This window comes from Physella acuta, unplaced genomic scaffold (assembly GCF_028476545.2).
Source record: "Physella acuta isolate Inbredline_101_S28 unplaced genomic scaffold, ASM2847654v3 ptg000066l, whole genome shotgun sequence".
Classification (NCBI taxonomy): domain Eukaryota; kingdom Metazoa; phylum Mollusca; class Gastropoda; family Physidae; genus Physella; species Physella acuta.
Window position 1 is genome coordinate 285,189 of NW_026731586.1, and position 16,671 is coordinate 301,859.

The window sequence follows — 16,671 nt, forward strand, 5'->3', positions numbered from 1 at the left end:
TGGCTATGTTGTGTCTGTGATGAAGACTGTTATGTTGTGTCTGTGATGAAGATTTGGCTATGTTGTGTCTGTAATGAAGTCTTGGCTATGTTGTGTCTGTGATGAAGGACTGCTTCAGAAGATCACCAGCAGATACTAGAACACTCTGCTGACCTTGAAAAATTAAGTCCAAAAACTGTTTAAGTCCTGGGGACCAGGTCACCAGTTGGGCGTGGTCGTCTGGTGGGGTGTTAAGTAGTTGGTCTTTTGTCTGGCCAGTACAGGTGAGAGTGCCGGACAGCATTTGTATTACAGCGCAACCAACACACCTGGGACATGCAGGTAAAATTAGACATGGGGATATTGGATATGGATGCAATTTTCATTCGTTCAAAGGTTTTAATTCATGACTAATATAATGTACATTGTAACAAGGCTAAGTCTTTGATAAAATGGATTTGATGATTTTTTTTTTATTTCCCCTCATAGATATTGCACATTGGGAAATCACAACACACTTGATTAGTTCTAATTCATTATTATTAGTTTTACATTAGCTTTAATAATTTATGTATTTATTATTCAAATGAGGTTCAAGATCAGAAAATATTATAGATAGAAGTCAATGTTTTTTTAACAATAAAAGCATGTAAACTGAGGTGTGACTTTTTTTTTAGATGTGAATGATAAAGTTACCATACTGGGACTTGGCGGGATACGGGGTGAAGTAGAGTTAACCTGTTTCTGTAACCTAAGCTTATGAAGGAATAGTGTGGTCAGACTTATGCTCAGCTGAAATCTGTGTTTTAAAAGACAAAAACATATTGTCTGAGGTGTGACTTCTTTTTAAATGTGGGGTCTGGCTTTTTGTGACGATGTGTGACAGAGGGAAGAGGAAAGATTAAAAATCGTCACACAAACATGAGGTCATTTATGGATGTTCCCCAAAACTCTGATAACCAAGGATATCAGGTAGTCTTGTCATTACTAAAAATTGTAAAGAGATTCATATTTTTAGGAGATACTTTATGAATTACTCACAGCATTCACATCAATGCATTACAGACAAGTCTTATAAATAAGGCCTATTACTGGACTAATTCAGTCACTCAGGTGATTTAAAATTGACCCCTTAGCATTCTAGACCTGGCACATCAATTTGATAAGGAACTAGCCAATTAGTCACGCTTTATTTCTCTATTTGGCGTTTCTAAATTTTATTTGACATCATGCAGAAATAATCTGATCCTTTTAAAAAGGTTTTTAACTACCCCATCTCCATAGTTATATATGCCAGATCACCCCCCCCCCCTTTCTTTAAAATGGGCCTACCATCTCCACTTTGTAATTGTAATTTAATTTTTTATTTTTTTTTAAACAGTGATTTCTCTCTAAAATAATCTGGGACTTTTTAAACAAAAAAGTATCTTCTAAAATTGTGAGATATTGTTTAAAATTCAGTTTCAGACATTACTTTAAAAAGATACAAAAAGTGTCATTATGCTTTTTAAACCACCACCCCCCCCCCCCCTCCTGCTCTCCCCTCTACAAGCACTTCCCCACTACCCTTTGTAATCTGACTTGGTTTATGGAATGAAAGATTACATTTTCCTTGTGATTGCCCAGACTGCTGAAGACTTACTTTAATTAAAGGGGGTGGGATTTTTTATACCAATGTCCGATAATAGCATCTTCCTAATAAAGCGGGAGTGATCTGCCCTAAACTTTCTCGAATATTCTCTTACAACACTATAGGGATGGCAACTCGGGATATAGACATGGTTTTTAATCAGTTTTTACATATTTAAACTTTTAAAAATGGACTAGAATCTCCTAAAGAATAGAACGCCAAACAATGTGTATAATAGTGTGGAATAATAGTACTTTATATATTCATATGCTTTTTGTTCAGAAAATTGGAAATAGCATATACTAGTACTTTATAAATTCATATGCTTTTTTTTGAGAAAATTGGAGATAGCGTATAAAGTCAACGGAAATTGCTCAAAATTTGAGAGAAGGCAGATAATTAGATCTATTACTTGTATATGAAATTTTGTTTACGTCAAACAGTACTCAAGTTAGAGGCTTTTGTGAAACTATAAGAAGAATAAGTTCCTCTTCCGGTTATCGGAAATTGCTGAAAAGTTGATAGAAAACTATAAATTGGATATAATTCTTATATATGAAATTTCATCAACCTGGCTGTAACGGTACTCAAGTTATCGTGTTCACAGACATACATACATCCGCACACACAGACAATGAACAGAATTGCAAAGTCCAGTTTTTCTGACTCGAATTCTTACCCTATCTCTAATCCCAACACTTGTCCTACCATATGCCTAACCGCAATTTCTAACCATAAAACTAGTTGAGATTTGACTTGACTTAGTCCTCTTTGCTCCTTATGGAGCATAAGGCCTCCACCATTTCCTTCCATTTGAGATTACAATACTACTAAATTTTTTAGCATTTAAAAAACCTAAAAACACACCTATTTTTGGAAGTCTATTATCGGACATCGGTACCGTACATCGGTACCGTCAATCATCCTAATTGGGTACAGAGGTTGAGTAAACATATACACACACAAAGCAATGCTTCCTAAAGTTTGTAATACCAAAAACATTAAATAAAGCTAAGTTGATATGATTAAAATTTCTGCTCAGCTGTATCTAAATGAATAAAATGTGTTACTTACCAAAGATCAAATCTGTGTTTGTTGACCAAGTTATCAGGAAAACAACTGGTGTTGGGTCTCTGAACAGTTTCTTTTGGACAAACTGGTAAGCATTTACAGAGGCCTGCAGTAGTATTTGCTACATCAAAATTTGAGAGCCTTAGATTCAGATGATGCCCAAGTAAAGTATTTTTGCCTGGGAAAATAATGGGAAAAGAACTACTTTGCAGAGAAAGCATTAACTAAGTAAAAAAAAAGATGTTCAAGAAAAGAAATGTTTTTGTGGTCAAAACGTAGATTTAAAGAAACATTGTTGTTCAGTTTATGTCAAGGAAAATGAAAGATGTTATTCGACTAAATTAAATAAATTATTAAGAAAAGAAAATTACTAGTAATAACCATAACTCATTGGTTGGTAACAAATAACAAAAGTTATCTGTGATACATGTCAAATTTCCATGGGTTATTTCCCTGTCATGTAAGTATTCAAGGCCCTTTAGAATTTGCTTTGTGAAGACCTTTGTTAAACTTTCTGTAGCTGGTCCCCTGTGTTGCAGATAGTCATCCAATGATCCCTGCACAAAGACATTTGAAAACAAAGGTATTTGTATTATATAAATTTTAAAAAGTCTAAAGATATTTTAACTTTATTTTAAAACATATAAAAAGACTACTTTAATAATACTTTTTTTAATATACATATTTAAACATGTCTACCTGTTATGGATTAGTAAGAGGGGATGTCAGATTCTACCGGATTTCAGCCCCTGCCTAATACTAAACTCACAGAAATACATATTTCAACATCCAAATATTTTTTTAACATTTTCTTACTCCCAGTAACATAAGTTATTAGGCAGGTGTACAATGAAGACTGAGTATATGAAAAGTAAAAAATATATACAATATATATATATATATATATATATATATATATATATATATATATATATATATATATATATATATATATATATATACTAGCAGCATCCCGTGTTCCGCCACGGTAAATCTTTTTAAAATGTACCAACTTTGGAACAGAACAAAACAAACAAAAACACAACACAAACACAAACAAAACACAACCACAACCACAACCACAACACAACCATATTACAACCACAACACAATCACAACACAACCACAACACAACCACAACCACAACACAACCACAAAACAACCACAACACAACCACAACCACAACAAAACCACAACCACAACACAACCACAACACACGGTAAATCTTTTTTAAATGTACCAAGTTGGGAACAGAACAAAACTAAATACAACACAAACGAACGCAAAGAAAAAACGAAAATGAAAAAACAAACACAACACTCAACATAAACTCAATTTAAATGTAATCATAAAGGCATATTGCTCACAGTCTATCCCGTAGCGCCAAATCGCGCCCTTTCCTAGCGCCAGCGGAAAATTTCGATTTACACCCTCCCACTTCCCTCAAACTTTCCATTTCCACCCTCCCCCCCCCCCCCTCTTGCTAAGCCTCTGTTATAAAACCCCTAGCTTTTCCGCAAATAAATTAAAGGCAGTATTTAGAATATCCGTGTTTTACCGACCATATTGCACTTTATAAATTCATGCATTTTTTTCAGTACTTTTAAAAATTTACAATAAAGTTTCATGACTAAAACCATTGCGCACCTAATGAACGTGATGACTTAATATAGTAATGGAGAATAGTTGATTAAAAATTATAATTAGTAAACAGTACATTCAGTGAATAAAATAAATAAAAGATAGCCTTTTATCAATCAATGCTAATAATAATATTCCAACAATAATGTACTCTTACACGTCTGCATAATGTGCATTCACATTTTGCTAATTATATTATTCCAACAATTATTCCGTCTTGCAGATTTTGCATTCACATTTTTAGCGTAAGTTCAATTTATCTTTGAATTACCTCCATTGGCAAAATTACTAAGCAGTTTAATTAGATTTTTCTACCGTACTGTTATTATGTTATTAAAATGTATCCACTTTTTCTGGGAATATTAACGAAAACGATATTTGACATTGATCCTTTTAATATGTTTTAGCAATGTGCGTGTATTTAATATTCTCTTTACGTTATGCAAAATTGTACAAACAGTGGAAATTATAAAATAGCTCTATGCCGTTATATAAACAAACCCTACTCTATTACTTATAATAAGACACTGCGGTGCACTGAAAAGCACAGTTTGGTGCGATGTTTACTTTTATGGTTTCAAAATCTATAGCGATGACAGACTGACACACGCTCTTATATTATAGATATATATATATATATAGACATAATAATATATCAAGATGACATTTTCTGACTTAAATATGTGTCTTAGAACATGTTGTATACTTGAAATAGCTTACCACATCAACATTCCCATTGAACCCTTTCAAACATGAAGAGCTTAGGGCAAACATAACATTTATTTTGACCCTGTCCATTTGCCTGAGATACTTCACTACTTTATATAACATGCGCTGTAATTTAAAAAATACCATTTGAAATTAATATTTTAAAGAGAATTATTATGTACACATGCAAATGAACACAATTACTGGACAGATGAACTTAAATTTTGCTTATAATTATTTTTTATTTTTTCTTTTGTTTGTTTACTTAGATACTTCATACGTAAATTAATTTTAATGTAATTAAAAATGATGTTTTAAATTCAATTTTGTGTAATTCAGCCATGTAAACAATTAATTCTATTATTGGGTAAATTATTTTAAAATCTTTCAGGCCATACTAGCCTATATTACTATTTAATTTAAAATAATCGTGACTGGTAGTGCTAATCTTTACAGAAGGAAATATAGGTTAAACTTTATCTTAAACAATTTAAATTTATACTAATAAAATGCAGAACAAAACTAAATCTATCTCCCAGATTTCAACACAGGATCACTAGATTTACACACTCTAACACCAGGCCCTTTACTAAAGACTGCAAAATTTTAATTAATTTAATTACTTTGTAATATAATTTTCTCAGAGTTCAACTGTAATAATAATTCAATCTGTATTTATCAAAGTCTTAAGGGCTAAATTTAACATAATGAAATATTTGAGTGTTCAATACAGTAAAAAGATGGGTTAAGATTTTAATTTAAAGCATCAAATATTTTAATAGTACATTATTACTTAACATAATTACATGCTGCTTATGGTGTTTGCAATGGAAAATGTGGGCACCCAATTCAAGTTTTACTAAACACCAACCAATGTTTTTCTTCTTAATTTTTCTCAATAGAATATTGTAAGGTATCACACAATAAATTCACCATCATTCATAGACAAAGCACAATTCTTGTCTCCAACTCAATAAGAATCACACACAATCTTACTGAGAGTGAGATTTTCTGAGCTTGCGTGCGCTGGTCTCAATTAATATTCCTACATCTGCAGTTTTTAACTTTTTTAGAGATACCAAACCCCACCAGTTGCATATGCACATTCACTAAACCCTTCTTTTATAATAGTTTTATAATCCGCACTGACATATCCAAAAGTGAATCGTATGAGTTGGGTGTGTCTGGACCTACACTAAACCCCTGAGACTTACCAAACCTCCAGGGTTTGGTCAAACCCAGGTTAAAAATAAGTGTCCTACAAAATACAGCAATAGCAAAATTATAGAATTTTCAAGCAACATGAACTTACCAAACTTTTTATACTGGTCTTTTTATCAGGGTGTTCATTGTTAAAACTTGCAGGTCTACAAGATGCAAATCTGCCTTCTCTTAATTCTGAAATTATAATTGCTGATTTTGACAAGGGAAAATAAGAAAATTTTGTTATAACATGTAATGATAACTTAATTAAAAAGTAATTTTCTAGGTATTTTAAGTATATAATTATATAATCATATGAAGAAAATATAATTCCTTATAATGATTTAAGGATGAGTAATAAAAATCAAATCATTTTAATTATAAATCTGTAGACTAATCTTCTTCTTCTTCTTCGTTCTTAATTGAGAATATGGTGGAGGATTTAGACAACAAGCCCAACTTCATGAATAAACCGGACTGTGGTCTCCAGATCTGCAGGTGCTCCATATAATTTTTCCCTGGGTGGGGTGAGCAGGGACCAGTGTCTGACTCGCTTTGGACGTGCTCCATATTCTCTGGGGCCTTTTCACAAGGGCACATTTCACCACACCCAATTTTTAGTTTTTTATGCATGTGTTGGTTTAGTCTGTTATGGCCTGTTCTGAGTCAAAAGATTATGTATTGTTGTTTTCATGTCAAATTGTAATATCCATCATCTTTATTGTAGTGAAGGTTTGTGTCAGACCACATTTGTGTTTGTTTGTTTTTTATTATTCTTTTTATTTCTTTTGGGTGTAGCGAGATTTCTGGTTGTTTTTTCTTTCCCCCAATTTTTGCTAGACTAATGATCACCGAGTATTTTACAGCTGATCATGCTAATCAGGGTACTTAACCCTTGGGGTGAATTAGTTAAGGCAATGAATTATCATTACAGACATTACTACGACAACAAACTGAACTGTTAAAGAAAATGTCGCCAAAAAAACAATTACCTTCACTAGTGTAGCACATCTCTATAGAAAATGTAGTTTACTGTTAGGCAGGGCATAACTTCTTTCTTTTAATTTTCAATTTTTAAAAAAAAAGCCTTTAATTTTTAATGAATACTGTGAGGAAAAAAAATTAAAATTAAAATTTGACTTGATTAGTTCTAATTATCCTTCATCAAATTTTGATTTTACTTTCATATTTCTATTGCCCACACTCTCTAGCACTAATGTGCAAAGTTTTATAATTATATCTCAAATAGCAGCAGTGGTATGCATTGAGTATGCAAGCCTAAAGCCAATCACACAATTAAATCTGATGTTACAGTGATATGTATCAAGTTTAATACATAACTTTAAAAATTCATATAAAAAAACCTATTAGGCCTAGAATAAATTTGGTATTTTTATCAATGGGGTATATTATAGGATTAATCTGTGTAGGCCCTACATTTTATCATTCTATGATAAAATTAGGAAAAATATCCCAACATTCCTAATCTAGATCTAGAATCTATATGTTTAATAATTAATATCGCTCTGGCAATCTTTATAACTGTCTTACAGTTGTTTTTTTTAACTTTAATTGGCTGCAGCCACTAGTTATATTTTATTTTAACTTCTTTAAGTACTATCTAGATCTAGATTCTAGATCTACTTAATAAGTTAATAGTTAATATATAATAAATTTGGTAATCTATCGTTTTGGGTACGTAAAATCGCCCGCGGCTTCTAATGTTCGAAAAAGTTACCTCATTGTCAAGGTATATTTTGATATATTTGTGTCAAATATTATAGATAAATGACAATGAATAATAAACCTAAATCAATAGCTAAATAATACTAAATAAATCAATATAGGCAAGAAATTAACTTTAAACAGCAGTATTTACGAGCAGGATTTCCTATATAAACTGCAGCCATTTGTAAAATAGAGTTGCCTTCCCCTGAATCTTGCGCTATACGTTAACAAAGAAAGAACTTAAACAAGATGGCTGCTATAGTAAATGAGCATTGTTGCATCTGTTGGAAACATCGCTAGTCTTCATTTATTATTGAAAAGTTTTAATTCAATTGTTTGAAAGCAGGTACATAAATGAAACAAGGAAACATTTTTGTATTTTTCAAAACATAAATCCTCCTCAAAATGTGAAAAAATTATTAAAATTTAAGGAGTCACCTGTCTTTCACATTAATAGTCGCGGGCGATTTTACGTACCCAAAACGATAGATTACCATAAATTTAAATAATAAGTAGATCTAGTAAAAAAAATCGAATTGCACAATTTTCATCTCAATTTTGTGCTTCAGTGTGTGCCTAGATCTAGAATTCTAGATCTAGATCTTCTCGTTAAATAGATTTCTCACCAAATATATCTCAAGATTCTTTGTTTTAAGTTGTCTTTTGCAAACTATCTAAATAAATATTCACTGTACTAAGTACTTTATAATTTATATTATAAGATGTAAGTAGATCTATTTGAAGTACGGCCGAGGAACAGCGTTTTTGTATATATCAGCGCCATTTTACTTTTCTGTGGGAGTAGTCTCCCCTTCCATATCGTTTGATTACCCAAGGGGCAAGGGTCAAATAGCCCAGAAAAGTAGAAGCTAGATCTACTCTGTGTCTAGGCCTAACTTTTTAAATAAATAAACAAGGTTTGAGATTTGAAAAAATAAATAATAATATAAGATTATTTATTGTGCATTACTTGTTTAAATTACCATTTAAAGCTTCAGTCAACCCAAGTCAAGATTTTGTACATACTCTCAGTGGCGTAGCGAGGTCGGGTGTCACCCGATGCGGCACTTAATGGTGTCACCCCCCCCCCCCCCCCCAGAGGCGTTGCGACCCTTCCCGGGGACAAACTTTCGAGTTTTCGATTTGCACCCCCCCCCCCCCTCAAACTTTCGATTTGTACCCCCCTTCAAGTTTTTCTCTTTATATTTTGCTATTTTTTGCCTTGGTGTCACCCCCCTCTTGACGAAATAAAAGAAAAAAGTAAATATAAAATATAGATTCTAGATCTTATACTTTAAGAGGTGTCCCCCCTTCAGCCCCAGGGGTGGAACTACAGTGCCGCCAGACCCCGCATTGCGGGGGGGCCCGGGACGTTTAGGGGCCCGCAGCCGACCATAATCAATTTTTTAACAGTTAAAAAAAAATCTTCTTTCATTTTTGACTTCATGGTTGTTTTGTAAAAAGAATACTGCAGCTGCGGTTGGATTTTCTTTATTCTATAGAAACCATCTTAAGTCCTCTTTCTCCTACAATCAAACACACGCTGTTGTCGGCAAAATTCTTTTGAAAATAAACCAATCGCGTGAAAGATACGCAATTGTTCAAACCACTTCCATGACTTATTTCCCTTTTTTAACTAGTCAAATATGTGTGCTCTTAAGCGCCTTTTAATAAATTTGCACTAAACAAATTAAAAAGCAATTACTTCTCTTAATTATTATTTTTTTAAAAAATGCATAATAAAGAATAACAAAGCATAATAAGGAAACGCATTTAAAACTAATAATATTATAAGAAAAAAACATAAAAATAAACATAAGGCGAGAAACCATTACACATACACAGCTTTCATGCTTTATATTATTTCGACCGACTTACTCATGACGGCATCTAAGTAAACATGTTATAACAGAGATTTTCAAAACAAACTAATAGCAATCTCACAAATGACCTGTTGTAACTTGTATTACTTATTTGTAAAAACTAAGTATTTTAGTGATTTTTTTTAAATTTCGAACAAGCCCGAAATGAGTATTCTGTGTTGGTATTTTCGTATATACATGTAAATAAATAAATTAATATATATATATATATATATATATATATATATATATATATATATATATATATATATATATATATATATATATATATATATATATATATATATATATATATATATATATATATATATGGGGCCCAAAAAAATTCTTTGCGGGGTGGCCCTTTTTTTCTAGTTCCGCCACTGTTCAGCCCCCGAAAGTTTCAAGTGCACCCACCCCACCCCCCGTCCGGAGAAAATTGTCTGAAAGAAACTGACATTAGCTTGATCTATTTAAAATGTGCGCAATATATAACACACTGTTAGGCTTTAAAACTGCTTGCTAGATCTCCGCCCCTGGCATTTCTATAACGCCTTTGATTGAGCGATACGACCATCAGCACATTGATGTGTGTTATAAATATAATAGTCATCTATATATATAATTCTCTACGTGGGGACCATGCGAGACACCACCAAGACGTAAGCTCAACATATCGCTAACCCCCCCCCCCCCCCCCCAATCCCCCGCACCAGTTTGGTGAGCTGTTTTCAATCGTAGTGACGGCTATTAGGGGCAGATAATTTAGCTTGTAAACGAATTGAATCTGAAATTAAAGGGAGGTAATAGCATGTTCTGCTTGCTCTTTTCATTGTCGTCTGTAAACTGTTGTCACAGACGGCTGCTTTCACGGAGGCGGGGAGGGGGGGGGGGGGAGGAGTGGAAAGTTAGGGTGAGGATAATCGCCCTTCAATCACAGCATTGGTAGTGTCGAATTCACAAATTATGAATTACTGAATCATAGGAATTAAACTAAATTATCTAAACAGCGGCGTATGCTACGTCGCGGGTCAGCTCGTAGTTAAAATTGTTACAGTCGATTCACTACTATAAACTCATGTAGGCCTAGGTCCTAGGTATAAGTAAGACTTAAAAATATCAATTTTTCTATTTTATAATAATACGAAAACGAAACTGAACGGCAGGCCTACAGCGAAATCGAAATTCCAAACATTCGCTAAACAAAATAAAATTCGGTGTTGACTTATAAAAAAAAATCCCAAATATTGATCGTTCTATCGTACGCTTATCGTCATACCTACGGGAATTCCCGATACATTTCGTGTTAACATCTAAAAATAGCACACGTCATCCATGTGTTTCTGTGTAAAGATCGCACAAAGCTTGCTGCTAGGCCTAACAAGACAGGTAAAGTAAATACTGTTTGTTTTCTTTGTTAAAATAAATCTTACATATTCATATTTTTTTTCTACAAAGCTTACGGATCCATTAAAAACACGACGATGTTATTATTTAATCAACTTGATAACTATTGTAACTTCTACTAATATAACCTTAGAGTCTTAGAGGATCAATGTTTACAATTTTAAAGGGAAAAATAAACTTTCTTAGATTGATCTAGATCTAGATCTAGAATAATCTAGATGAATAGACTTATTCAACTAGATCTAGATCTAGCTGAAAATAGATAGACTTTCTAATTTTCATCTAGGGTTAGGGCTTATGTGTTTAAAGAAACATATTAGAAATATAGATGGGCTAGACATAGAAAAACAACAAATAACATGACCATATAAAAAGCGCTATAAAAAGAGAGTGATTTAGTTTTAGTACTACATTAAAAACTGCTGTGTTTATCAGTGTTTCTTCTAGGCATCTCTTCGAGTGGAAGCCCCCCCCCCCCCCCGGAGAAATAAATCTGGAAGAAACCCTGCACGTTATTGATCTAGAATCTAGTCTATAGGCTAATATTTAATCTTTAAATTAAATCATAGTAATCTGTTATTCCAAATTTGTTTTTAAATGTGGCTTTAAAGTTACATGATTGACAATGAACTATTTATTTTACATGTAGGGGGGGGGGGGGGTCATCCATAAATGACGTCACGCTTTTTTGACTATTTTACCTCACCAGCCCTCCCCTCCGTCACACGTCGTCACAAAAAGCCAGACCCCCCCCCCTCTAAAATGACGTCACACCTCAACTTACAACCCCCCCTCAAAATTGCAGTTGAATTTTTTTAAAACAAAAGTGTGGCGTCGCAACATCCGACCCCCCCCCTCCCCCTCATCACACATGGTCGCAAAATTACGGACCCCCCCCCCCCCCTCGCCCCTACGAGTGTGGCGTCATTTATGGATGACCCCTATACTGCTTATCTCTTGTGTCATTTTGTTGTGTTATATAGATACTTTGTGGTCGATATTATAGGGTATGAGACGAGAGTGATGGTAATAGTGTATTCGATTAAATGTTGAGGTTAGGTTCGATTGGACTGGTCTGGCTTGGGTTACGTTACGCTACGTTGATTGGGTTGGTTTGGGTTGGGTTGGGTTATGTTATGTTATGTTATGTTATGTTATGTTATGTTATGTTATGTTATGTTATGTTATGCTATGCTATGCTATGCTATGCTATGCTATGCTATGCTATGCTATGCTATGCTATGCTATGCTATGCTATGCTATGCTATGCTATGCTATGCTATGCTATGCTATGCTATGCTATGCTATGCTATGCTATGCTATGCTATGCTATGCTATGCTATGCTATGCTATGCTATGCTATGCTATGCTATGCTATGTTATGTTATGTTATGTTTGTTGTGTTGTGTTGTGTTGTGTTGTGCTGTGCTGTGCTGTGCTGTGTTAAGTTAGGTTAGGTTAGGTTAGGTTAGGTTAGGTTAGTTTAGGTTAGGTTAGGTTAGGTTAGGTTAGGTTAGGTTAGGTTAGGTTAGGTTAGGTTAGGTTAGGTTAGGTTAGGTTAGGTTAGGTTAGGTTAGGTTAGGTTAGGTTAGGTTAGGTTAGGTTAGGTAAGGTTGGGCTGGGCTGGGCTAGGCTAGGCTAGGTCAGGTCAGGTCAGGTTAATTTAGGTCAGTCAGGTCAGCCCTCTGGTCAGTGTTTCCGGACCGGGTGAATCTGTCTGCACTAGTCCTTTGTATGCAGTGTTTCTTTCAGACATTTTACACCGGGAGGGGGGTGGCACTTGAAACTTGTGGGGAGTGGGGCGGACCTAAATATTGGATATTTCAAAAATCGATATTTTTTTTTTTAGGCAAAAGATGTTTAAATTCTATACTTTCTATCTTTTTTTCCAGGAAACCACGTAGTCAGCAAATCTTTTTTTAAAGAGGAGATAAGAGTTTTTATTAACCACCTATATCATTAAAGTACTACAATAACATTCGATTTATTATGTCTATTTTATCCTGTGCTCCAGATTGATCTGATTGCAGCATCTCCAGTGTTGTGTTAGTGGTCAGCACAGCCACCGTTTTCTGATTAGCACATCCGGATCCTATTTAATCTCTTTCCATTTCGATTTTAGAAGATGGAAAGATTTGAAGGTGTGTTTAAGATGGACGGTGACATTTTAGAGATTATTCCCCCTTTTTTGGAGTGGTCTCCCTTGATGCTAGCTGTCAGTATACAAAACGAGAGTGAGGTGAATTATCTGATACGAAACAAAGTTGATGTGAACTACGTCACCACATCTCGACAAGACACCGCGCTGATGCTTGCTTCATACGTAGGTAACACGGGCATAATCACGTCGTTGCTTACAGCTGGTGCGAATGTCCGCCTGAAGAATGTAAACGGCTGGACAGCTCTTATGTTTGCGGCTGTAGCTGGGAATGTTAACAATGTCAACGCCATTTTAGAAGCCGGAGCGGACGTTAATCACGCTACTGTTTATGGTGTAAATTCGTTAATGATTTCAGCGGAGTGCGGACATTCAGAATTGTTACGTTTCTTGGTTAGCCGAGGCGCTCAAGTTGACTTCATCAAACTTGATGGATGGACTGTGCTAATGGGGGCAGCAAAGTCAGGTAAATCTAATGACGTGAGGTTTTTGATTAACAAAGGTGCCGACACCAATGAAACAACTACAGATGGTGTTACGGCTCTGATGGTGTCCTCAGTTTTAGGACACCTCAACACCATGTATGTGTTAATCAAGGCAGGGGCTAACGTCAATATACAAAACTACGACAACTGGACCGCTTTACATTATGCTTGCTACTATGGCAGAAAGGAAGCGGTAGAACTTCTTGTAGAACATGGAGCTGATATCAACTTAGAAACAATATCAGGCCGAACTGCTCTTATGTTATCTATTTCAAAAGGCCATTCGGAAATTTCTTACATGTTACTAACGGAAGGCGTAAAAATCAACGTTAAAAACAAATCAGGATTCACGCCGTTAATGATAGCAACAGAGATGAACATGTATGATACGGTAGTGACGCTTCTGGAGAAAGGCGCTGAAGTAGATACACAATCCAATGACGGAAGGACGGCTTTAATGATAGCATCGGGAAAAGGGTACACCCATCTGGTTGCGCTATTTTTAAACCGCTGTGCTAAAGTCGATCTAGTCAATTCATCAAACCACTCAGCCGTAATCCTAGCGACGTCAGTAAACAGAACTGATATTGTCTGTCTGTTACTGACCCGCGGCGCGGATGTAAACATACGAGACAGTGATGGAATAACCCCACTCATGTGCGCAGTGTCGAAACAAAACGGCGCACTCGTACGCTTGCTGCTGGTAAATGGTGCTGACGCAAACGCCAAGAACAACAACGGAGTTTCCGTTTTACTCATGGCGGCGTTTACACAGAACACCATCATTGTGAATCTTCTATTGGAGCACCGAGCTAACGCGGAAAATTTCCAATCGGAACTTGAAAACTTTCGGAATCTGTTAATTCAGGCCCAAAATGTAGTGTCTCCAGGCAGCTTTACGGCACCTCGAAATGCAATTATGCAATTTTAGACATATTGACTATATACATTCTGGAGTATAATTACATTTTTGTATCAGTATGTGTATATAGTTATACTGATAGATGAGACGGTGGGATCGAATGGTAGAGAGTGCCACTGCTAACCCGAAAGTCTCGAGTTCGAATGATGAGTACCTGACTCACAATAGGGAAAGTAAAGGTAGCTGGAGATAGTTCTGACCTCACCTTCATATGAAAAAGTCATATGAAAATGGTGAACTCTACTTCACTTGCCCCATCGACCTTCAGGTTCGAAAGGGCAATTTACGTAAATGCACATACACCTACATGTACACACACATTAGCTATATATATATATATATATATATATATATATATATATATATATATATATATATATATATATATATATATATATATATATATTTTAAATGTCTTATTAATTCTTACGGTGTAACCTTTAATCAATATTAATAATGGTAATAGCTTTTTATAGTAAAATGTATTTAATTATTGATATTATCCATTCATCGGTATAGTTTATTTTTATATAAGATTTTAGTAGATGAGTAGCCTACAATTTATTTTGTTATTGTTTTGTTCTTACCAAAGTGAAATCTTTTCTTTAGAACTTCAGCTTTCCTTAATTCTTTCCTTTTGGATTACAGTCAAGTTGACAATATCTTAGCTAATAAACTGTCAATGTTTAATTAGAATATACGTACATCTGTTGATTATAATATTTATTTTTTAATACAACATACATATTTATATTGGTAAAAATTACCTATCTGATTTAAATGTTTGCAAAAATCACTCTTCATTTTGATTCACCGACCGAATGTTCCCTATACAACTTGCCGTAGGTCTGAATGTGCTATACAGTGGTACATCGGGATACAATACCCCGCAACATTGCTCTTATGTTAAATCTCTCACATCTCAAAGCAATTTTCTACATTAAAATTAATTGAAATGCCAGTACTTCCGTTCCAGCCCTGAAATGAATACCCAGTTGTTTTTGTTAGATTTTTTTTTCAATTTAAAAAAGTGTATTTATACATGACCTATATTGTTGAATAACATAATAAAGGATAATGTAAAGAAATAAACTGGTCTGATAAAGTGTATTTACCTGAAAAATTAGCCGACTTGAGCTTATGGCTTATGGAAGATGATGGTGGAGGTGTAGGCAGTGGCGTAGCGAGGTCGGGTGTCACCCGGTGCGGCACTTAATGGAGTCGCCCCCCCCAGAGGCGTAGGGACCCTTCCCGGGGCCAAACTTTCAATTTTCGATTTGCACCCCCCCTCGAACTTTCGATTTACATCCCCCCTTCAAACTTTCTATTTGCACCCCCCCCCCCCCAAACTTTCGATTTGCACCTCTTAAAACATTATTTAACACTCGAACTTATCACATAATTAAGTGGAATTATCATTTTTCTCTATATATTTTACTATTTTCTGCCTTGGTGTCACCCCCTAAATGGTGTCACCCGGTGAGCTCCGCATCCCCCGCCCCCCCCCCCCCCTCGCTACGCCTCTGGGTGTAGGCCCAGTGGAGAAGATAGGCGAAAGAGCTTCACATCGTTCACTTGCTGTGTTAATGCTAAACCTTTTCGGTCAATTAAATTCATTTATTTATTACACTCTTTACACTACATTCTTCTTTTCTTCTTCTTCGTCCTTAATGTTAAGTGTTGGAAGGGATCCACTCCAACACAAGTATACGTGTAAACTGGTCATGAGCCATTTAGGCCTTTGACTCCGATATCAGACCGCTTTTCTTTTTAGATTTGCTTCCATAGCCTTTGTCCAACCTTTGTGCAACCAAGAACAAACTACAAGGCAGCAGTTGTTTGATTTTGGAGTTTTCTCTCCTAGAAGAGTTGCTGTC

General features: G+C 35.0%; 2 protein-coding genes across 3 annotated transcripts; one reads left to right on the forward strand and one right to left on the reverse strand.

Moving 5' to 3' along the window:
• Window positions 1-253: 253 nt before the first annotated feature.
• Window positions 254-7,315, reverse strand: LOC131951713 (mitogen-activated protein kinase kinase kinase 3-like). Of its 2 annotated transcripts, XM_059314073.1 has the most exons (6): window positions 7,225-7,315; window positions 6,342-6,427; window positions 5,042-5,155; window positions 3,052-3,237; window positions 2,684-2,858; window positions 254-308 (listed from the first exon to the last, which is right to left on the reverse strand). In XM_059314073.1, the coding sequence occupies exons 1-5, from the start codon at window positions 7,241-7,243 to the stop codon at window positions 2,829-2,831; spliced, it is 435 nt and encodes a 144-aa protein (XP_059170056.1). In that variant the 5' UTR covers window positions 7,244-7,315; the 3' UTR covers window positions 254-308; window positions 2,684-2,828. The 2 variants fall into 2 exon arrangements, with proteins under 2 accessions (XP_059170056.1, XP_059170065.1); XM_059314082.1 differs by lacking the exon at window positions 5,042-5,155.
• Window positions 7,316-13,587: 6,272 nt separating this feature from the next.
• Window positions 13,588-14,803, forward strand: LOC131951665 (ankyrin repeat domain-containing protein 50-like). The gene has a single exon (XM_059314019.1). It carries the CDS (start codon window positions 13,637-13,639, stop codon window positions 14,801-14,803), a length of 1,167 nt encoding a protein of 388 aa, XP_059170002.1. The 5' UTR covers window positions 13,588-13,636.
• Window positions 14,804-16,671: the final 1,868 nt, after the last annotated feature.

Excerpts from the sequence above, each read along its gene's own strand:
- LOC131951713 (XM_059314073.1), bottom strand. Across the intron at positions 5,156-6,341 it reads AGACCAGTATAAAAAGTTTG|CGCATGTTATATAAAGTAGT; the intron begins GTAAGTTCATGT and ends TTTAAATTACAG. Across the intron at positions 3,238-5,041 it reads TCAATGGGAATGTTGATGTG|GGATCATTGGATGACTATCT; the intron begins GTAAGCTATTTC and ends GTCTTTGTGCAG.
- LOC131951665 (XM_059314019.1), top strand. The coding sequence starts at position 13,637 with ATGTTTGCGGCTGTAGCTGGGAATGTTAACAATGTCAACGCCATTTTA.